General features: G+C 30.0%; 3 protein-coding genes across 5 annotated transcripts in view; 1 reads left to right on the plus strand and 2 right to left on the minus strand.

Annotated features, from left to right (window-relative positions):
* LOC108747554 (probable phosphorylase b kinase regulatory subunit alpha) overlaps window positions 1-6823 on the minus strand; it is a 7892-nt gene extending 1069 nt beyond the window's left edge. Inside the window, exons 1-13 of the mRNA XM_018485112.1 lie at window positions 6640-6823; window positions 5710-6204; window positions 5114-5559; window positions 4733-5048; window positions 4226-4439; window positions 4025-4134; window positions 2961-3108; window positions 2375-2553; window positions 1971-2124; window positions 1176-1465; window positions 517-1072; window positions 390-442; window positions 2-124 (exon numbers count right to left, since the gene is read on the minus strand). Of these exons, the coding sequence (XP_018340614.1) occupies window positions 2-124; window positions 390-442; window positions 517-1072; window positions 1176-1465; window positions 1971-2124; window positions 2375-2553; window positions 2961-3108; window positions 4025-4134; window positions 4226-4439; window positions 4733-5048; window positions 5114-5559; window positions 5710-6192 (3072 nt within the window). The 5' untranslated portion in view covers window positions 6193-6204; window positions 6640-6823. The remainder of the gene's footprint in view (window position 1; window positions 125-389; window positions 443-516; window positions 1073-1175; window positions 1466-1970; window positions 2125-2374; window positions 2554-2960; window positions 3109-4024; window positions 4135-4225; window positions 4440-4732; window positions 5049-5113; window positions 5560-5709; window positions 6205-6639) is intronic.
* A 31-nt stretch (window positions 6824-6854) lies between these two features.
* On the plus strand, window positions 6855-10643 carry LOC108747802. 2 transcript variants are annotated; one of them, XM_018485603.1, is made up of 3 exons: window positions 6855-7021; window positions 8446-8952; window positions 9698-10643. In XM_018485603.1, exons 2-3 carry the CDS (start codon window positions 8749-8751, stop codon window positions 10463-10465), a joined length of 972 nt encoding a protein of 323 aa, XP_018341105.1. In that variant the 5' UTR covers window positions 6855-7021; window positions 8446-8748; the 3' UTR covers window positions 10466-10643. The 2 variants fall into 2 exon arrangements, with proteins under 2 accessions (XP_018341105.1, XP_018341106.1); XM_018485604.1 differs by lacking the exon at window positions 6855-7021 and adding an exon at window positions 7154-7621.
* A 4914-nt stretch (window positions 10644-15557) lies between these two features.
* Window positions 15558-24680, minus strand: part of LOC108747702 (fatty acid hydroxylase domain-containing protein 2) — a 19473-nt gene continuing 10350 nt past the window's right edge. Inside the window, exons 2-6 of one of the 2 annotated variants that reach the window (XM_018485358.1) lie at window positions 22132-22261; window positions 18520-18623; window positions 17841-18168; window positions 16196-16468; window positions 15558-15971 (exon numbers count right to left, since the gene is read on the minus strand). In XM_018485358.1, the coding sequence (XP_018340860.1) occupies window positions 15812-15971; window positions 16196-16468; window positions 17841-18168; window positions 18520-18623; window positions 22132-22261 (995 nt within the window). In that variant the 3' untranslated portion in view covers window positions 15558-15811. The remainder of the gene's footprint in view (window positions 15972-16195; window positions 16469-17840; window positions 18169-18519; window positions 18624-22131; window positions 22262-24680) is intronic. The other variant, XM_018485356.1, reaches the window with a different exon arrangement.

Genomic DNA, 24680 nt, shown 5'->3' on the forward strand with positions numbered 1-24680 from the left:
CTCTTGGTACTCTGTTTAACGCACCATCTAATCGTCGCCTTCGCAACCATTGACCTTGTCGATCTGCTTCTGCCTCATTATCAGCATTTTGATCAGCGCTTAAGAAACCACCAATTTGAGATTTCTATACAAAAGAAATATGTTCAACTTTACACATATCTATTTAATTTGTAAACGATAAAAATATGAATCAATCATCAATTAAATATAAAAAAAAATCATTAAATATAAAACATTAAACTAAAATAGTTACATAGCAAAAAAATTAAAAATTAAAAATTAAATATATTTCTCTGTATGTATACCTAAATATGTAAGTAATCGTCAAGAGTAGTAATATGTTAGTAATTACTAAGTCAAATGTTTTAGATATTGTATGGCAATATTACCTTACTGACTCTACTTGATTTGCAGCTAATGACGGAAAAATTGCCACGACCAACTGCAACATATGATTGTTATATAAATATTCTAATGTATACTTTCTCAAATTTTTAATTAATCGCAGAAACATACCACTACTAATAGCAAATTCTTTTCCGCTCATAATGTGATGCAGTAAATTTTTCATCTCAAAAGGAGATAGATTTAACAAGTGCTCAGAAGCTTCTTCACCGGTGCAAATTAATGTTCGCGATAGTTCTGTCGCCATAACTTGTATGATCAAACCGACGCGCAGTCTCAGCATCTCGTGGAATAATTGTGGCTCCGTTCTAATAAACATCGCCAGATAAACGAGTAATTCTTGTGTCAGCATAGCGGTCGATTCGTCGTCACCGTATGCCTGATGAATCAGAGCTCGCAGTTCATTCTCTGGTAGAGGCGCGACTATAGTATGCTCATTGCTCGGTGGCATGCCAACAGTCACTTGCTTTTGTCGTACTAGTAAATCAGTAACCGCCTTCGCTAAATCTTCCACTCTTTTACCCAACATACCCGCGCTGTGTCGTACAATACCCCACATTTTCTGTTGACAAGCCTTCTCATAGAGACTTTTTAACAAATCCTTTATTAGAACGGGATGTCCCTCTTCTACTACACCTGTATCAAAAAGTAGTCCCTTCGAGTCCACCTATGTAATGTTTTATATATGTAAAATAATCTTTTGACCGTTTGTATAAATTAATAGAAAATCTTTTTCTACAAAATTAAAACGAAGAGATAAATATACTAACAATATACTGCAAAATATCTCCTTGCTCTTCAAGACTTTCTGTTTCGCGCAGCATAGATAGCAATTCCTCCACTTCAGTCTCAGCATATTGGGTCTCAGATATTGTTCTATGTTTAGTTTTGGGAGAATTTTTCCACGATAGCAGCTCGTCTGTTGGCGATGGTGTGCGTTCAATCGTCATTGGTTGAGTTGCGTTGATAGACAAGGTAGTATCCGTCACTTCAATAAATGGATTTGTAATTAGAATAGTAGAATGTCTACGGTCTTCCCCTGCCATTCCAAGAATTTCAGCTGAAATATATAAAAGAACTTTTTAATTTGTATAAAATAAATATTATTTGTCATTAAAACATCTTGTATAAATCCGTATATAAATTCGTATATAAACACGTATAAATCCATATATAAATATAAATATGTATTAGCATTAGCAAGTTTTATCACAATACATACATGTATGTAATAATGTACGCGCTGCGTGCGCGCATATGTTTAATAATTAGAAAGAGATATAAATATTAACATCATTCAGATTTTGTTTAATATTATAAGTATTATAAAATTTTATTTTGGTATTTATAAAAAAATATATCAGAGATTAAACAATGCAATACATATACAACAATAGTATCTGGTTAATAAACTTACTTTCTTAGAAGATGATAACAATCACAGCAGTAGGAAGACATTGCATTATTGTTTAAGGATCCTCTTTAAAAGACATACAATCAACACACAGTTAGAACATGAAAACCATTCCATCTGGAATTTTTTTAATGGGACAAATGTTGCTTACGTTCGACAGCTATGGATCGCGTTTTTTTTATCGCGCCTTTCACAGACATTTTACGCCGCAGATGTTTCCCTGTACGAATTGGACCGTGTTTATTAAGAAGTCCTGTACGATGAGGAAATGGTCGCATTAAGTGTTCCTCCAAATATTGTTGGACCTTGTGAACATAAATGAGAATTACGTGTATCACACACATATACAGAATAATTATATGATCAAATCTTGAAACATTTTATATGCTATTTAAGTTTTAAGACTTTGCAAATGAAAATTAAATATTAAGTAATATATATTTTAAAAAATGTATAAAACAAAGTATATGTTTAATTATTTGTTACAAATAATTCTGTTAATTCATGTAACATGTTGTAACTTTATTCTGAATATGTCACTTGAATTTTACATACCTGAGGATTTAGTTTATCAGGACGACCATCCTCGGAACTTCCCAGGAAACTAAGATTCGTGATACACGACGTACTCAAAAAATCATTCAAGTTTCCCAATGAAACTCTAGTACCATTGATGTAGCCGCTTTTAAGTTTTTTCAAGGTAGTTATCATAGCTAACGGTATCTTACCTTGATCTAAAAAAAAATGTTAATAAACTTTGATAAGAAGTAAGCAAAAAATAAAAATAAGTATTTTTTCATACTGAAAATGATAGCTTTTTTTACAGAATATCACAAAATTTAAACATAGAAAATATAGCAAAAAATTCATTTAAAAACCACAATAAAAATGTATGTATGTTTTCTATTTTAGAAAAGATTTTAAAATAAAGATTTAAAATTTGTTGATAAAAACTATCGCTGTTTTTATTTCTTCACAAACTATGCTGCAACAGAACATTTATACTCGAATTTTATGATACTCTGTATGCGGTTTCTTTTAACAGTTAATTTTACGCTAACATTATGCTACACAATTCAATGTAGTATTCGACGAGCTTTTCGTTGTAGGAGGAGATCTAAAGCTTCCGACGAAGCCATACCTAAATGATTATGAGTAGCGACAAGGGTTACAGTTGGTCTGCCGAGCATTTGCTTCCAGTTGATTTTGAGGAAGGCCAAGGTGGTTGTAAAAGTGTTCACAAGCAGGTCGACGTCGTATGTTGTGTAGTACTCCTCCGTGTCAAATTTCTAACACATGCAACACACGCGCAATACCACCAAACACAATAAGCCATATCAGGATAATTTAGGATAATTTTATTGCTTGATGCTTGAAGATGATACAATCTCGCTTCGAATATTTTGCTTTTATCTCGCACTGTTGAACATCAGTTGAGCATCAGTTGAACATCTTTAATATCAACACAACTCACAATCGCATCCACTTTTGAGACCCGAGTGTCCAATTCATGTTAGTAATGAAAAGAATAGAAACATAACATGAATGAAACTAATTAAAAGCTCATGTTGTAACTCTCCATGGATAATATTATGTACTAATTTCGAAACTAAATACGTTATTATTGAAATAAATTATAGTTAAAACTCATATAATAATGTATTATTAAGGCATATATAATATATAACAAACATAAATCCTAGTATTCAAAATCATGTAAGCCATAGAGAGTTAAGTAACTGTTAAATGAAACCATGACAAAAACAAACGCATGCAAGCAGACATTAGTTGTTCAGAGCGGACAGTCACAGTATTTATAAAAAATGAGAATTTCACAAGAAATTCATCAAAATTTCTAAGAAGAGCCACAAAATTTGTCTAATCATGACAACTTCAATGGACTTCAGAAAGTCTAAAGTAACGACTAAAAAAAAGAACTATGATTTTGAAATCGTTAAATTACCTAGATGAATATTCTTGAGGGGCATGACCACGAGAGGCCGGCCCAACATATTCTGCCAACTAGACTTCAAGAAATTAATTTCACCTTTGAATATGTCAATCATGAGCTCATAGTCCGATGCGATGTAGAAGCGGGTCATATCTGTCAACTAGTCAATTCGGTGCGAGAACAAGAGGAAACATAAGAAAAGAAGTAAAGATACAAAAAGATGATAAAGCTCACCATAAAATGCGGGTATTTACCTGTGGCGTGAACGCGAATATCTTATCATGTAAGGAATACAGTTTACTAGTGCTGAGAATTCCTACATCCCTTGACTTACGCCCGGACAGTCCTAATTTTTTGTTGCGTCCTAAAAACGAGATATAAAATATACAATATAATATCTAAATTATGCTTTAGTAAAATATTTTTAAACAATTTGCGATTTTGTTGAGTCGTACCTAAATATGTGTACAAATGACTGAGGACTTTTGCAGGTTGTACCTCAATCGGTGCAACTTCTGCAATTGTTTGTACATGAATATCGTGCTGTGCAATTTTTTCCCTGATTTCTGTATCTTCTGCCAAGATAACTACTTGTACCACAACATCCGGCTTTTTCTCGCTGCATAATCGTCTATTTAAGGGATCTAACTCGCCAACTGCAAGAAATCCCTAAAAAGTGAAACAAATGATTGAAAAGAATTATATTATGAAAATATTTTGTTATTAATGTAACAATTAATAGGATTATTGTATTGAACACAATTTTCTAGATTAAAATACTTCATATACATTGTATACAGAAGAAATAAAATTACAGCAAATAAAATTATCAAATATTTAATATTTTTAATATTTGTACACAAATTATAAGATAATATGATAAGAAATATTATTAACTTTTTAATATGGTAATTTAAGAAAGTTCTTGATTTGTCTCAACTATATTTCTGAAAGTATGTTACCTCTTGCAGCAATTTTCCTAGAATATAAAGAGATTGTGCCCACTTAAATGGACACCTGCCTAAAGCTATTCGATTTTGGCTACCAGGTTCAGCATACTCCGCTGATACATTCTCAGGTGCGACGGAGTATAATTCAGGCACCAATTTCATACCATCTTCCGCTTTAATCATTACTTCTTCCAACTGTTTAGTGCACGTCTCAACTGTTTCTTTATTGCCTTGGAAGCAGTAATCCAATATTAAATAACAAAAGAATAGTGGCCATTCACATTCGATATTCTCAAACATACGAAGCTCCCATGGTTCATAATACAATCTATTTCCAAGGATATAATTATTAGTCAAAATAAATTTTACTAAAAATTATTATTAAATAAATACCTATTCATGTCCTCTTTTGGTGTTTTATATCCATCCCTCAAAAATCTTTTACAACCATATCGTCCTTGTAATTTCTTGGTAATAGCCTCACGTGTTTCGTGAATTAAGTTAGGCTCATCTACTGCAAACGCAGGGAAACTTATAATCGATAGCAAACTACTATCCAGCTCTTTGGAGTTTGACTCTCTAGGCAGCATGGATTGCAGTACTGCTTGACACTTTTGTGCCTCATCGGCCAGAACATGAATAACTGATGTAGGGCCACCTCTTGCACCAAATAAATCCAATTCGTTCATTGCCTCCATTGCAGCCTTGGCCATTCCGATACTACTTGCATTTAATTCTGGTAAACCGTGATTCGTTTTATCCCCTCTCTCCCAAATTCCATAATCCGGAGTGCAATAGGCAGATTCGATATAAAATACCAAGTTCTGAATAAAAGCCACCTAAAATTAACAAGAAAATTGCAGTCCAGTTTAAATCAGTAAATCAGTAATCTGGTATACCATTACATATTATACAAATACACTTATATTTGTATTAAAAAATAGTACAATTTATAAGTTTACAATATACAAATGTCAGATATCAAATACCTCATCCAAATTAAAAACAATTTGTAAGCCAGATGCTGTCATTTGAGCCAGAATTAAAAGATACAGAGAAATTGCATCGATTTGAAGATGTCCCCACTCTGTATCTCCAACTACACTTTGACCATTGGTAGAGCTATACTTTGCATGCAAGGCATCATGTGGATTTTGAGTAGACTTAAACTTTTCCACTTTCTCCTTCTGCTGCATCATTGCCATCAGGAGACCTCTCATTAGCTTTACACAGCTCTGTTCGAGTTCGTATGTCTTCGCTCTATCCTCATCAGCATCTGCTATCTTTTTATAAGCCATTGATAGACCCCATACAGCAAGTATGCAATAAACGTTATCCCGTATCCAGGCATGGTCATTGTCAGGACTTGCAGGAAAGAGTCCAGTAACAGGATTCTGATAATTCATGATTATTTTGTGGACAATCCGCTGGTAATAGTCCAAACGGACGCCAGAGTTGCTTCTGCTGCGCATTTTGTGCTTTTACTGTAAAAAAAAAAAAGAAAAATTATGACTTTGTGTTCACATTTTAGAATCTAATAAGCTTTCTAATCAAATTATTAGCTTTATATGTATATGTTCAAATCTTATACCTTGATAAGTCACTATATATAATTTCAATGCATTCTCTTCTATAATTTTTATATATCAAATATACTTCTAAATTAATAAACTAGTCGAGGTCACAATAACTAACTTTATGAGCGAGATACAATAATATAACTGATGACCAAACAATTTTTTATGTATATAGTTTCTGTTATCGTGAGTCACGAGGTGAAGGGTCAACTTTGAAGTTAGTAATGATTATCACACTTTTAGAGCGTTTAAATCATTAAAAGTACGAATAAGTACTCCAATTTCGAAAAATTAGAAAATTAAAATTATCATAATTATTAAAAACTGCATGTATATGTGTACCTCAATAACAACTGCTAATCTTTGATTCCAGAAATTCTAGATTTATCAATCAGATTTCCATAGTATCGATACTAAGCAGTCTAAACGTCGAGTCGGTATTCTTTGAAAAAGTAGGAGAATCACATTTTTTTGACAATCAATCAAGTAAATATAACTAAAACACAATGTGAAACGAATGTCAAGCAAACACAACGCACACGCATGAATGTACATACATCTACGACATTCCCAAATTGTTGGATCATACGAGAATCCACGCATACGCAGTAATGAGCATCAGTCACGTACATATTTCGTTGCGATAAGTGGTACACAGCCAGGCCCGCCACGAGGAAAACGAAAAGATAACGAAAAGAGACAATCAAGAGGAAGAGTAAATAACGTAACGTTTCGTAAATGATTTTAATGAGCTTTATTAATGCTTTATCGTCTGCCTCTCGTACGTGTCGCCAGTCGCCACCGGATAATATGTGCACTGTGCATTGACGTCAACAGTATAACGTATATACTTACGTGTTTCCCACTTACGTTTATTGCTTACATCCTTCGCGACTTACAGTCGGTAATTTCAGTTGTCGTTTCTTACATACGCACTCCGTTCGATTAGTTTTAATGTCACCTACAATTACAAGAACACGAAAATCTTTACGAGCTTGTCGCGAGTTTAGGATCACTTTTCGAGGAATGTTTTTTCTACGACTCCGCACTATTAAGACCCGGTTGCATCAACGTTGCTTTGATTTTAAGCGAAACTTAAAATTCTCTATCTCGTTTTAAAACCGAAAAGAGGCGGGGATAAAGAGAGTTTTAAGCCTCGCTTAAAATTAAAGTAACGTTGGCGTAACCTAAGTACGAATGTAAAATTCAAGATATATTAAAAATTTCGGAAATCAAGACAATCCAATTTCACAAAATAAATCTCCACAATTCCCTTTAATTTATGGAACTTTCGTGGATTGCTGTATCGATCTGCAACTTCTGTGTAACTTTTTTTTTGTATTATTTGTGTTTGATAAAAATAGAGATGAACACGTGATACAAGATCGCACGTACGTAGACAGGCGAATCTGTCGAAAATAGATTCGATCTACTACCTACTTTGTTGATAGAGAAACTTATTCAGATTTGATTTATTGGATTTGACATACAAATATGTTATTGGCAGAATGCTGGTAGCAAAGTTTGTAAATAAAATATGATTGATTTTAAAGATCACGACTTTGATGTACTTTATTGAATACAAGCAAAATTTAACATGTTAATTGCTTGAATTGATGTCATCATCTAATCAGCTAATTACAACCATTTTGTTGTCAATCTGGAAAATTAAACAGTTTGCTTAATAAAAATTATAGAAATTAGCATCTAAAAGTAAATTTAATTTTTTTAAATAAGTAATAATGAGTTTTTCTTTCTCATCTTTTTTTAATGATTTTGTAAGAATTTTTTTACGTTTATATTTACCAGCAAGCTAAGTATATGTTTGTATGCGTTATTCACGTGTTTATTGCGAAAGCATCGTGAAACTTTCACATAAAGTTTTCGCCATAGTTTTTTTATTTCTAACAATTGCACGAACAGTTGGGCATATACAAGTATGTTCTCTTCGCAGCTGCACTTAAAATAAAATTAATATACATTGCTATTAGATATTGAAAAAAAAGATGATAGATGAAGACTATTGCGTTAATGTGAAAATCAATCTTCGATTTGTCTTTGTCACTTATTTTTTTCAAAGTTTATTCGAAAAAAGAAATAAAAGGCCCATTTTAGAAATTATCTCTGATCGCCTCTCGCTAATTCTAGGACACCCTATATGCTATAACTTAAAAGAAAGAGAGAGACAAACAGACGGGAGGGAGAGAAAGACGGAGAGAAGGGAAACAGCGAAAGTGCAGCCGAAACGAAGAGAAGCTCGAGGTTCTCGTACGTGCGACAGTTTGCGGCAGCCATCAGTGGTTATGGATTGATCATCGGTCGCTCTCGCGGTGTTGCGGGTAGCGCTCCGTTTCTTTTTTTGTTCTTCCTTATTTTAAGTTACATCTGCGGGAGTGTTTTGCTCCCTCGAATTCCCCGAGTTTTCGTGCACGCCGGGATCCACGACGCGATATGGCCGCGTTCGATCTTCCATGCTCTTCCATGCCGTTTGTATTGGCGGTCACGTTATTCGTCGCAACGCTAACCTCATCTATCAACGCCGCAACGTCCTTGGAACCGTCGATACCCGGTCGCGGTTCTCTTGGTTCTCTGATCGAACCACTGTCGTCGACGGTCGAGCCTCCCAATGCAACGGGTGACAAGAAAGCATTGGTGGTAAGTGTACTGATGCGCACTGCGCAGTTGCGTACTGTGCGACGCGGATTTTCCGTTTGAACGTGAGAGAATCGCGCCAAATTTGTAGTCTAGATTTCTTTTCTCTTTTTCTCTCCGATGTGATTCTATTTTACTTTAAATTTCGATCAAAATTTAAAATATAAAGAGTGCAGCTACAAAAAACAGAATTTTTGCTGTAAAAAATGTAATTACAATGTGAATATTTTTATTTAAAAACATATTTATTAATTTTATTTTTTGCTATCACAATACTTAAAAAATAATAAAAATCTAAATTTTGTTGTATAAATATTTTAATTTAAGATGATTTATGAAAAATTTTATTTCAATATAGGATATGTTTCTAAAAAGATTGAGATTTTTGACTATGTTTTTTGTTGTAAATCCCTCTAAGTATATTCTTGTTTTTATTTTTCTGTTTTGTATATTTCTGATTTATTTTGTTTTTTTCTTAGTATTTTTTTTTTTCAAATTCTACAGATTTGATTTCTTCTATATTCTATTTGTTTTTTATTTTTGTCTCGTACTTTCCTATATTTCTTACGTTTATTAATTTTGTATCTATAAATATATGAAATATTACTTCTTATCATCTTTATAATATGGTTTATATATAATAAACTTTCTGTATTTAGAGATACATTTTTGTTAATTTTATAAAATAATTCAGTTTTGTAGAGAAATAAAATGGTTTTTTTTATAAAGCAATAAAATATTTTTTAAGCGGTATTCTAGTGTAGCAGAAGGAGGACCTATAATAACGCCTCAACGTGGAAGCACTACAACAGAATCCAACAAGCCTGACGAAGCTAGAGAGAGTGCGCCTAAGGAGAGACATGCTATTCCTTCTGTGGTGGCAAGGAAAGGAGTTGACGAAAAAATAAAACCGAGGAAGGAAGTTTCAGAAGTTCCAGAGATAATACCTACGAAAAGTATAGATCAAAATATGGATCCAGAAAAGAAAAATGTATTACTTAATCAGACCACTTTTGAAAATATAAAATTATCTATAGTGAAAAGTAGTCCTGCGATATATATAGAAACAGCTCATATCAAATCTGAAATTTCCAACGTTAGCTTCCCGAAATTAAATACCACTAATCCACGCTCTAATGATAGCTTAAATCACCATATAAATTCCAATTACTCTAATATAAGTATACCAGCAAATAAAACTGCAGCTCATCTAGACATAAATAATACAACGAAAACATCTTTGCATGTTGAAAAGCACATACCGAAGCCTAAACCAACGGTAACGACTGTTGATGGGCCAGAAATTAATGAATCTATACCACTCCTACGAACAAAAAATCCTCCACTAGGCATGCCAAGAAAAATCGACTACATTGTGCCAGTCATTATAACAATTGTCGCTTTACCGATATTGGGTGCTGCGATTTTCGTATTATATAAGCGCGGTCGAGATTGCTGGGATAAGAGGCACTATCGAAGGATGGATTTTTTGATCGACGGAATGTACAATGACTGATACCCGTATGAGAAGAAGTTTGTTCCATGAGATTAAATACACGTTATGCAAGAAGCAATCAATTTCTGCGTTCTTCCATTTGCAAATGCAAATTTTGTATACGTTCTTTAAAATAGCCAATTGATGATGTACTTCGCATTGATTTCTTCTTACATAACGATATAAATGTCCAAACGACAACGATACCTATCATTAGAATATATCAAAGATTTTGACATTTTTATAAACGTATTGATATATTATACTAATCGTAATATCATAATAATATCTAAGTTCACTATATATTGATAACTAAATTTGCTATACAATTTTTTTATTATACTATTGCCTTAATATTATAGACATGTTAAGGTTTAAGATATTATATTGAAAAAGAAATATTGTTGATGGTATTGTAACGTTTTTATAAATACTTCATTGCAGCTTTTAAATTTAATATAATTTTCTAAAGTATTTTTAAAATATACATATGTTTATTATATGTATATATACATGTATAGATAGATTGGAAATTTTATTTAAAACTTGTTTTTGTTAATGTGTGAACAAATTTTTGTATAAATGTTGTATGTCTTTCCGAGATGATCTTTTCTTTTTGTATATGAATGTACATGTCGCATTTGATGCCACCTCTTGTATTAGAGAATATAAAAAAGATTTACAGAGGGTCCAGTTGCCAAATCTGACAATAATAATTAAATTTATATAAACCCAGGACAATTGAATTGAATTGTATTGTGCTTTGGAAATGCTCTCTCAACAAATAGTATTGTGCACGATCTTTTCTGCAAAAATTGTAGTTTATAATAAGAATAGTTTGACCTATGAAATGCGATATTGTATACAAATTTTACCAAAGAGCTACTCGATTTATACACTGTAAGTTTGTTAGTTGCATTTTTTTGCTTGCATCTGTAAGATTGTATTTTTTTGCGGGATAATTTACAAATGTTTAATCCATTTATAAATTCATCTAGGATACTTTATATAATTGCCATATACGCGCAGGATATCATTGAAATATCGTCTCGCTATGTAAATATGGTAACCAATAATTTGTAAAAAATTATTCAATTTGTAAGACCTTTTGAGATTGCAATTTTTAAAAGCAAATTGCGTTTTAAGCCTTTAAAAGTCTATATTTTATTAAATATACGCGAGAAAAAAAGCAATAATAATTATTATTTTTGTACTATATCTATGTAAAAGAAAAAAATTCATATTGTTATAAAAAATATATATATATATATATATTTGCAAATCACACGTCTTACATCATTTCGTGTACCTATTAAAATGATGTACATCATCTCATAAAGATTTCATATTGAGAAATAAAAAAAGCGAGAAAAAGAAAGAAAATGACGTTTGTAAAGATTTTATTAATAAGCTTATCATATAGGTATATAAATTCAGTAACGATAATAATACATGTTAATTACGAGCCTTGGCTTCTGACTACAGACTTTTATCATATACATTAGATCGCTAACTTGCCTAGTTGTTTCAAATGTCTCAAATATATGGCTCTTAAAAGTATGTATGTACATACTGAATCATGCATATATGCGATATTAAAGGGATATTGGGGACACTGGTATATATATTAATTACGTACATAGATATAACATATGTACTGTTAAATCGGCCAATAACAGCATCGACCTTCACATGATCTTTTACGTCACTCATTTACAAAGTTTTTCAAAAGTATGTAAATCATGTAATAATTTTTGTAAAAACGAAGATATTGGAAAATGGTGAAAAATTCGTGTTCCATTATTTCAAAAATACTATCTTTGCGCCAATGGCATGTCCTCTCTGTTCATCGTGTCGATTAACAGTTATGTTCAGGTTTGGTCAACGAGAACAAATCTTAAAATTTACTCGAGTTGGTCGGGGCTATTTGATGGTGAAATCGTCAAAACGATGATAATTTTAAATTGCTATGAACGACTCCATTCAAAACGGCAGCTATATAAAGGTGGAAATTTTTTGTGCTTGGCATTAATCAGAATCACCATTCCGTCCTCGTATCTGGGGATAGTTTTTCGATATCTTCGTTTTACAAAAATTATTATAGAATTTCCACATTTTTGGGAAACCCTGTTTCCCAAATACCAGATACGGTAAATAATGGAGTTAGTGTCATTAACGGCCTAGTGTATAGTATAAAAGTCTATGCTCCTAACTAGTCACTGCGGTCATATTAGATCATGACGTTATAAGCGAGAAAGTTTCTTGCATGGCATTTATAAATAAAGGAAATTTAAATAAAACGAAATAATGAGATTGCTTTAAGACACTTGTAAAAATGTTCGCGACTCATTTTTGTATACGCTCTTTTTGACAATCAATAAATAGTCGTAAAAGAATAAAATATAATGAAATACATATAATAGCTAGGTTTTTAAAATACATATAATAGATTTTTAAGCTTACTTTTATTTAACATGCCTTTTATGATTATTTACTGACTCAAGATGGTAAAAATGGGCATAAGAATAGAATATTTTTTACAAGTATTTTAAAATTTCATCATTTTATTTTATATAAATTCTCTTTAATTACAAATGACATGCAAGAAACCTCAATGTTTCATTTCTCGTTTATAGCGTATAATTCAATGTGATCACGACAATTAGTCAGAAACCTTAAGCCTGAAGCTTGAAACACAATATTGAAAAGCATAGACAATAGGAACACGGAATAACAAATTTCAACCTACCAGAAACTGTATATCAGAGTATACGGTTTTTAATAGAATGTCTCATATACTTGTTCCTATTGCCCATGCTGTTCAATTGTGCGTCAGACTTTAAACTCGACGAGTGATCACAATGCAGAAAGAGAGCTTTATCTGTTTTACATATGTATGTGTACACTTTATACATCTGCATACTCAAATATTAATCTTCAATAATCTAAGGTGATTTTAAAATAACTTTATACATATATTTTTTTCTTTGAATCTTTTTAAGTTCTTCAAGAACATTGCGATAAAATTTTGTTAAATATGATTTAAAATTTTTTAAAAAAATTTATAGTTAGTAAAATAAGACAAACTAGGATATATGGTTCTATTTTTGATTTAGTTTCCATAAATAGAGTTCTTTCTTGCAAAATACAGAATGTGAAAACATTTTATGACAAAGATCCATTGTTATTCAGATAAAATTATTGGTGTTATACATATGTGTATATTTATCTCTATCTATATAATCTATATAATCAATATATTCAACATACTTTTCTCTCAATATAAAGAGAAATCCAAATCCCTAACGTCATTTTCTAATATTCTAGTAAGTTATATTTATTTTAAAGAAGTACAATTATTTAGATCTTATTTGAGATTAAATCTAAATCAAGCTAATGCCTGCGCTCGATCTATAGAACTAAATATAAAAATAGTTATTTTTACATCATAAATGTTATTTGTTCTGAAGCTTTCATTACAATGCAATATATTTCATTACAATGCAGTATACTAAAATACTACAAAAATAATTTCAAATATTAATTAGAATAAGAATTTAAAAAACAGAATTTTTACAATAATAATAATAATAATAATAATAATAATGCATTTAATTTTTATTTTAATTTTATCTTCTTCATTATTATAAAAAATATAAACTTTTCAATTCGATTGTATCGAAGAAGCTTCAGAAAAATATAAAATATATTACGCTATTAAACTTAATGTAAGAACTTGTGCATAAATATATAGCTTAAATACACAATACATATTTTTAACAATATAATTTCTACAAATATTATAGAAAAGTACGAATGGCGCCAAGGTCGAACTGAAAGAAAAATTCAAAAAATAATTATCAAAAAGTCTCATATTTAGCATATATAATTTTAAGAAAATAGTGAATTTATAATAGTGAAAGTATAATTTTGTATGGTATACATACTGAAGTATTGGGTTGATTCATAAATAAATTTTATTTTCTTTTATCAGATTTTTTTGATATGACAAGGTTGTAATATATCTCTGCTTTTTCGTGCTCTATTATATAATGTGGACTTTGTTGAATAATAATTTGAAAACATTATTGAAATTGGAATGGTTTGTCTACGGTTTTTGAAGTTTCTCTTTGGAGAGAATTAAATTTTTTTTATTATTACAATAGCATTTTTCTTGTTTAAATTTTCAAGGCATTATGTGATGTACATATACTTTCAAATCTTCTATTTTAAGATTTTACTTTCGCAATTTTATAAGACGATATGCATAGTTATAAATATATTAATATATACACAAATATAGATATATGTCTATTGATTTACGATTGAGGAATTTATTAGAGATGGAATTGCAACTTAAGATTTTCAGAAAAAATAAATTATTACATGCAATGAAACTTATTTATGAATCAGTCTAATATATGTATACTCAGAGAGCGCTCATGTCAAAAATCGGAATATAAGATGTCTTAAAGATTATTAAGACATCATTTCTTAGATATCTTTAATATTTTAATGACATCTTTAAGTAAGACACTCTACGTCACAGTTTTGAACATGCGTTTGTTGTCTGGATAACTCTGAAAATTGAGAGCTTTACTGAAGATTTCTAAAAACAAATAATACAAATTATTTAATACAAACAATCTAACTAACATTTAGCTAATAGAAAATCTATTTTGTTGCTTCTAAAGTAAAATCGATTCAACTTTGATCTTATTAATAATTTTATTATCTTATTAATAGTTTTAAAGTATAAATTCAATTTTCATATGCTTTAAACTTCCGGAAACTTTTTACTATTTTTTTCTATTCAGTCCAACCTTGAATGGCATTTGTATATACACAATCATTATCACTAGATCAATGAGCGGATAGCCGAGTTTCTTTCACGAGAATCCTCTAACCAGTAAGTTAAAATATTGCACTACATGATACATTGAATTAGTTTCCAAAAAGATATAAAATTTCAGACTTTGACACAGAAATAAATAAAGCATTAAGAAATTGATTTGAAAAGAATACCTCTCTGAATATCAATATTTACCTAATATTAAGAAGCGGGATTTATTCTTCATAAAATAATCTTCACAGAAATATGAATAAAAGTAAACTGTGTTTGAATGAATTCTCAAAAATAGATATTCGAGACTGACTACAAAAGGATCGATTGAAAACGCATTAATTTAAATTAATTCAATTTTTTTTTAGAAAGTTTGTCAATATCAGCTAGATAAAATTGATTATATTTATTATTTATCTATTGTTTTCGACTCGGTCATCGCTGCAGAAATATTGCATTCAACGCGAATAGATTTTTTCTTCGGAGATTAGAGAACTTTCATATAGTATTATCGAAGGGTCCCTTTACTTTGACTTGTACTTTGCCTCGTCTGGGAAAGCTTCCCTGGGCGGTATAAGACTAAGCATCATTATGTGTCGCGTGTAATTCCGCGAATTGCGGAATTGTGTATCGGTACCGTGGATGCGATCTAAAACGCCAAGCACACCATAGCATTGGTTAAACCTAAAAATAATCATTAGTTATTAGCATTCATGTAGCAATTATAAACTGATTGTATAATCAAATAATTATAAATCTTGATTTTTTAAATGTGAAATTCAGTATAAAGATTATATTCTACTACGTTATCAAAATCTGTTTTAAGCATTCGTTATAATAGAATAAATAGAGTGAAATTATTTTAATGCGATTTAAAATTAAAAAAATTTTAACAAAGTTTGCATTACTTCAAATGATGGAAATCATGTGCTTCCGGCGATGGAAAAAACGGTAAATGATATCCGGAATGTGCATTCAACGTCGAAAGAATCGCAAGTGAGAACCAAATCCAAGCGGTGGCCACATGGGAGCCCATGATGAATACACCTAAGAATGGTGGAAGTAAATTCGATCCAATATTTTCCAAGGGATGGCAATACAAAGCAGTCACAGCTATGGGAGCAGTCCATTCATGATGCTGTTTATGTATATATTTGTATAGGGACCGCTTATGAAGAAATCTGCAAAAAGTGTTCATCATTAGTAATCATTAGTAATCATTAGTTTAGTTATTTATGTTTGATATGTTTGTATAAATAGCTTTTTAACAATATCTGGATGTAAAAGATTAATAAAAGGTGAACAATTATATTTAGCAGGAAATTCATGCCTGATGGACAATAATAATATTTAGCAGGAGATATGCCAAGAGCACGTATTACAAATGTGTGTTTGCTTATTATGTCATTAGCAGATCTTAGCATATTATGTTATTAGCAGATAACAACTGAGTATAGTCTGCTGCTTCAATTAATATTAGTAGAAAATAAGCAAGTTTTGCATCATAATATGGAACAAATGTAGCTAAAATTTGACAGAAGTTGCCGACATAAAAAAAAATAGTTTAGCATTACGTGTTAACACAGTATATATCCGCAGAAAATAAACCAAAATTAAAGCTAATATAACATTAAAACATATTAGTAAAATATCAGAAATCGCGAGATTACCATATATAAATGTATTGTCAGAATTTTATCTTCGGAGATATTTTCAATATCCCCCCCCCCCCGTTTTTTCAATTCCTTTTACAAAAAATGTAATAATTTTTTTAGATTCTTAAATTAAAACTCTGGTGAAAATTTTTCTCAGAATTTTTTATTTCATTTTTTAGAATTTCTATATAATTTTTCAGAATTTTTCTATAATTTTATAACTTTCTCACATTTTTTTATACGAATTGGAACATTTCTCAGAAAATCTACATCTTTTCTCAGAATTTTTCATATATGTTAATTATGAAATATCGTAAGATTTTAAAAATTTTTTGTAAGTACAATTTCTGATGAAATATTATAAAATCTAAAAAATTAAAAAATACTTTTTAAAAATTATGGGATGAGAAATTTCAGAATATTTCAGAATTCATTTGTATGAGAAGTTCTGAGAAAAGATGTAAACTTTCCGAATATTTCTGAGTATTTCTGAAAAATGTTTCAATTCGTATAAAAATTATGAGAAAAATGTTCACCAGGGAATAGACATTATTAATAGAATTTAAATATAAAATATATGTATATAAACTTATGAGTTCTTCATCTGCTTAGCACACACTGGTAACGTTACTCGATTTTGTATTTACATATATATTAATTGCTTTCTTTTTAATTCACTTAAGCAATATAAGATTTATAAAAGTAATATAATATTTATTTCTGATGTAATCTTGATCTGTTAACATTTTCATACTTAAGTCTATCAAGAATGACATTTTTTTTCTGCCAGCTCATCAGATATCAGTTTTCAGCTTAGTCAACAAATTTGACAACTTCAAATGTAAAATTTGTCATTATGTATAAGTTTCTGGATTAGTTATGTTTAAATAGGATGTACCTGTGCGAGTAATAAAAGCCAATCTCCTCGCATAGTATATGAATCGCGATCTCAGCAAGCACCCAGTGGAACGTCGGTAGCTCGCGCACCGGGGGGTAACCGCGCCATTCCATGAAGTAATAGCCGAGATACATAATAGGTAAGCCGACGACGATCTGATTGAACAGTACTTGAGCGATCACTTTGCATAACTCCCTTTTGTCCACTGGCTCGTTTGTACCGGGCTGTATTTTGTATCTGCGCAGCACCGCTGGCCGGTTGGTGATATCTAGGATAATGTAAATTCCACCGACGATCCAGTAAACCGCGATCGTTAACACCAAGGATCCTGTAATATAGTAATATGTCCTTTATATCCAATATCATCAAGATATTCCATATGAATTCAATTGTTCTCAAAAATTTTATATATATAATTGATAAAAATTCTGCAATTATTATTTACAATATTTCAATTAAAAAAAATATTAAGTTTGAATTAGTTAAAGACTTTATCAAAATCAAGAGATACATTACGGTAGTGTCTTGGCGTTAAGACACGCGCAGCGATTAACAATTTGGAAATCTTTACGTAATCTTTACAGTCATTTATCTATACTTTTATATTAAACGTTATAAGGAGTTATTCTCATATATCTTTGAATTTATAAAGATTATCTAAAATGTATCGTAAATTTACCGTAAACCCATAGCGTAACAGGATCATCTCCAAACTTATCCAAAATTTTGTCCCATTGAGCTTGCCAAAAGTCTCCGGATGCACCCCAGAATCTTTGTAAATGCCTGAAATTTTTTTTCTATTAGTAAAATCTAAAAAAAAATAAATAAATTTCTCAATTAAAACTAAGATAATTTATTTAGTTTTACAGATATAAACAATTTTTTCACGCAATACTGATTTATTAATTTTTTTAGATGAGCTACAAGTATTATATTATTTTTGTAAATAAATTTTCAATTTTTCAAGAGACACTGAATTAATCTGAGTACTTAATTTTGTTAATACTATATGAGAAAAATAATCAGATCTTGATCGTAGATCAATAAAAAAAAAAGCAAATAATTTCTTAATCTTTCCGATTTTTGCGATATTAATTTTTTTATAATTTTTTTTTAATCTGATATATAAAACTTGTATATACATATAAACATATGGAAGTAAAAAATTTAATTCGTTATTTTCTAATATGTTTTATATATCAGATTAAAAAAAAATTATAAAAAAATTAATATCGCAAAAATCGGAAAGATTAAGAAATTATTTGCTTTTTTTTTTATTGATCTACGATCAAGATCTGATTATTTTTCTCATATAGTATTAACAAAATTAAGTACTCAGATTAATTCAGTGTCTCTTGAAAAATTGAAAATTTATTTACAAAAATAATATAATAATCTCAGTTATCAAAATAATTGCCATTATTAACCCAGCTAATGCTAAATCTTTTTAAAATATTCATAAAAGATTTCTAAAATCTCCTAAAAAACATTTCAAGAGAGTGTTCCGGAATATTCGAAATATTTACGGAATACAACATTCAAATATTATTTAAAAATTCCATTTATATATCGTTACATATTCCGAGAATGTTTTATATATGTTTCGCAAAATTTTAATTTTTATAGAAATTTCAAGTTCGATTCTCTTTAAATCAATTTTTAAACAAACTTTTGCTTTGAAAAATATACTCCACACTTTCACCTTGGAACCCAATTTTAGATCTTATTTTACCGACGAAAGGAGCTATGCTCCTTATATTCTCTACTAAGTGATTCTTATTAACGAGTAAATGCTCTCCGTCGCGATCCTCGGCGAAGATGTGTACTGCTTGCTTGCGAGTGATTTTCATGATATATACAAGGAGTATTCATACAATATTCTGAACATTTTATCGACATTTGTATATTCTGTGACGATTCTTTCACTGTGTCGGAATATTCGGCACATTGGGAATACGAATCGAACTTTCTATAAATATTTAGTGGATTCCGAATTCTACCATGACAAAAACTTAGCAGCTTCGAGATATCTAAACATTTTCGTCAATGTGAAGTGTATATATTGATATTATATCCCGATTCTGTAACTCTTACAATGTTCTGTAACTCTTAATAATACTGATATTGTTCCCATACAATACACTTTATTTAAGAGACATTTTGGAAACGTCCTTAGATCTTTAGAGCGTCTTTTGGAGATTTGTGTTGTATGGGTTATATTGTTGTTCCGCAGATATTATACATAAAAAAAAGTTGCTCAACAACAATGTACTGAATTGTCATGAAAAATTACCAAATCGGGGCACAGATGTTATAGCGATTAAAACAAATGGTAATTCTAAACAGAATATGTCTGTAAATAAGCCATGTGAAAAAAAATTAACACTCTTAAGGGAAACATAACATCCTTAATCGCTTTGTGAGTGTTATCGAGGATCACTTTGTGGTTTCCTTGAGATATGTAAAACAGTTCTTTTTTTGTTTCAACTCATCGTTCAAACTGATGATACGTTATTGACAGAGATTTACTGTGATTGGCAGAGATCTATTGTGATCATTTCACCTGAATTTAGCAGTTCATAGAGTATGCCTTATTCATGTTTTCAAACACGCAGCAATATTTCTTAACGTGGATATTGATTTTTGATCCAAGAACTAACAGTGATCATAAGATCAAAAAACGTAAAAATGGCTTGAAAATGATTATTAAAAATTATTTTTTGATGACTCACAATTCATTTTAACATTATTTTAACATTGCGATCTATTATTCTACTGTTAGGTAATCAGCTGTCGTCTGTTGGCCGAGTCCACCGAAGATTTTCTATGCTTAGAATTGTCATGTAAAATCCATATTTCAATTTTTTTTCCATTATATAAGAAATCCATTTGTTCTTTTCTGAATAAATAAAATTATGGCTCTATATCGAAATTCATTAATTGTCTTCATCTTTAGCATACGGAATCCATCTACATATTCTTTTTCTAAATTTTTCCCAATTGTTGCAGTCAAACGATATCTAACGAGCGACTCCAAGCTGCAAGAGATCTTCTTGTGTTTGTACGGAGTTTTCATCCAGTTGCTGTAATTTTTTCCATTACCAAATTTTCAAAGTTGGCCATGATATTTTTTCTTGATTATTAAGATCCCATTACAAAATCTGATGCTATTTTTTGCAAACGTTGCATAAATACTGCAGCTTTATTAAACTGCTTTATTAAGGGCAGCAAATAATTTTAGCTAAATATTTTTTAGTTAAAATACAATATCTGAAATACATTTTATCGACGCTTTTCAATTCATTATTGTTTTTTGAAAATATATTGTTGGCTCCACCTTGTAAAAAAATATTTGTGAACGTTATTAATAGCATTTTAAATCCACAAAAAACATACTAAAATTTATTAAAATAGTATATAAAATAGATATAAAGTTCAAGACACTGAATAAATGTATACCTAATAATCATACTTTTACTTTTTGTTCTATATATGTGCGGTTAGATAGACAAGTAACAGAAGAGCAGTGTAAAAAAAGAAATCAAGAAACACTATAAGTAAAATAAAATCGCATAAAAAGTTAATAATATAATGTTAAATATAAAGTTGAGAGTATAATATATTATAAATGTTATATTTGATTCATAATTAAATTTTTTGAGTTAAGCATTTTTTATTTTTATAATATCTTTCGGTAAAACTTTCCCTTAACACAGTCAGCCCCAAATGACCTTCAATTAACCTTCACCTTGACCTTAAGGAGATCCAGATCACTAATCTTTTCTGTCGATAGTTATTCATTAAAAAGTTATGAACAAACCAATTTTTTAAAATAGTAAGTAATTTTTGAACACAAGATACATATTTTAATAGTATTTTCCCTTGACAGAAGGAGGTGGAGATAGATCTTGCTTCGCGTGGAAAATCGTGCGTCCTTGAAGCAGGTGGGGTGAAAGTCGCTTCGCGTGAGGTAGACCTTGCTTCGCGTGGAAAGTTGTGCATTTCTTAACAGAGCCGCATAAAAATTGTTTTATTCATAACTTTGAATAATAAGTGACAGAAAAGATCAGTGACCTTTACTTCCTTAAAGGTCAAAATTAAGGTCAGTTTAGAGATTATTTGGAGTTGACTGTGTAAAAGGAAAGTTTTACCTACCTTTTATTTTATGTTATTAAAATTTACAGAAATTTAATCAATCGAGAATAGAAAAAGGGCGAAAAGAGAAAGATTTAATTGTAACTCTGTTTATGCGAATTATATAAAATAATGCAGAAATGACGTATTGCATTACCATGTCAGAGAATTGCAAAAAGCGGCGAATCCGACTACCACAGTTCCAATAACGAAAAGTACACTCCTTAAACTTGAAAGAAGCGTTGGTGGAGTTTGATTCTTCGAGGCATCGCCAATAGCGGAGGTTGCTGCAAACAATGATAAACCAATCATTGAAAGTCCAATTATCTTAAATAAAATGTAAAAGAGAAATATATGTATGTATAATTTGATGATAACGTAAGATTTGCAAGTTATGTCTTTGTTTATGATTTTTGATATAAAACTTATCACAATTGCTAAAACAAATTTGCTAAAACAAAATAGTCTGTTCCGAGCAAATGCCTTCCGTTTTTTTAGCAATTTTTCGCTATTTTGAAAAAGAATTCAATCACATTATTTTTAACAAATAAAGTTAGTATTTAAATATATATACCATTTCTATAGAAAATAATTTATTTATTATTAATATGTAAAAAAATTCGTTGTCTTTATGTTTTACAAAAAAATGTTTATTAAACATAAATATTTGAAATATTAAATTATTAAATGTTATAATACTCGTAAAGTTTCAAAGCAATAACAAATCACAACAATATAGAGATCAAATTTAAACAAGCTAGCAAGATGGCACAACCGTTAAATTTATTCTTTGTATTCTTTCTAAAATGTATACATGTAAACGTTTCGGACTTTACTTATTGTTAGTCCTCCTCAGCAACGCAAAGAATTAATTACATTTTAAACCTAATACATATTTAGAATGGATATGATTATTTAAGGATCTCACAGATCTATAAACATCTTGCTAGCTCGTTTAAATTCGTTGACCTCTATATTTTTGTAATAAATATTAGATTCTAATGTCTTAAATTGCAAATATTAAGGTTATAATTATGTAATTTTTAAATTAAATTTTCAATATGTATGAGGAAAAGCTAATTGAATATGAGAGTTTATAAAATGTAAATAAAAAAATCAAAACTTAATATAGATTTATTTAACGAGACAAGAATTATCCCCTTAAACACTTGTCACAATGCATTCGTTTATTTTGTCAAAGTGCTCTTATAATGGCGCGTTGAGGCATTGTGAAAAGAGTGATCAATGATAATTCCATTATGTAAGACAAATCAGTATTCCAGTGATGTATCGACAGATGTTCAATTCAAAAACTACTCACGAAACAAAAGCAAGCGGAAATTTTCAATTGTTACTTCATGTTCATCGTAAAATTCGTTTACCATCAAACAAGATGGGGTAACAGCAGAATGAAACAAATTTTCAATTTTCAAAAAACAAAGCTTACTGTTGACTGTAGACATGAGACAGTTTCGATTCTATAGATGTTTGATAAGTAATGATAAAACTCTTGTATAGAGATAGAGCGGACTAAACTGAGTTGAAAAGTCCTCTACCATTTTACAATTTTCGCAATAGTTAACAAGATATTAAAGTAATTATTTACAATAGGAGATTTCTTTCCAATGACCTTAACGTATGTTGTCAAGGTCATGACTCTGAGTGACCTCCAAGTTTTAGCTGTCGCTCGTTATTTGTTATAAAGTTATTAACACACACACACAGTCAGAATTAATAATTATTTCTCTGTTTTATATGAAAAGTCAGATAATTAAGCAGGGAGAGAGATACAGAGTGGATCGATTAAAGAAATATGACTTTCCACGTGAAGTGAATTCCACCTCATCTTCCTTCCTGCCAAGAGGCGTCCCATTTTCCACGCAAAGCAAGATCTATCTGAATGAAAATGTATGCTTCTTAGCAAAGCGAGGTGGAACTCGTTTCTCATAGAAAGTCGTAAAATATAATTTAAAAAAATTTCTGTTTTATATAGAGACATCATTTTTCAAATTTGTAATAATTTTGTAATAACGACAGCTAAAACTTGTTGGAGATCACTCAGGGTCATGACCTCGACAACATATACTAAGGTCAAAGTCATTGGTGGTCATGTATAAATAATTACATGTTAAATAATTATTACTAAATAAATAATATTAATTATTAAAAATCGCTGAATATTGATTTTCAATCATTTTTACTCAAGTACTATCAACTTTATAGAAAAGCGCAGAAAAAGCAGGTAACAAAAAATGTTTATTTTTTTCTTATAGAGTACTAAGAATTTTTTCAGAATTTTTTTAGTACTGCATTTTCTCATGTTGGTAAAAGTAGTTGCCAATAAGAAAATGCAGTACTAAAAAGTTAATAAAAAATTCTCTCTTCTTTTTGTCTCTTGCTATTTTTCTATAAAGTTGATAGTACTTGAGTAAAAAATTATTAAAAACCAATATTCAAATTTTTAATAATTGATATCTTGTTAACTATTGCAAAAATTGCAAAATAATATAGGACTTTTCGACTCAGTTTAATCCGCTCTACTCCTATGCAAGAGTTTTTCATTATTTATTAAACATCCTGTATACACTCATATAATTTAGATAAATTAAGAAATCGATGTGAAAAAACCGTGGAAATTGTAACGTGCAGCTACATATTTATTATTTCAATATCGAAAAATCTAAAATTATATATATAAAAATTATA

This window comes from Trachymyrmex septentrionalis, unplaced genomic scaffold (assembly GCF_001594115.1).
Source record: "Trachymyrmex septentrionalis isolate Tsep2-gDNA-1 unplaced genomic scaffold, Tsep1.0 scaffold20, whole genome shotgun sequence".
In the NCBI taxonomy this organism is placed as follows: domain Eukaryota; kingdom Metazoa; phylum Arthropoda; class Insecta; order Hymenoptera; family Formicidae; genus Trachymyrmex; species Trachymyrmex septentrionalis.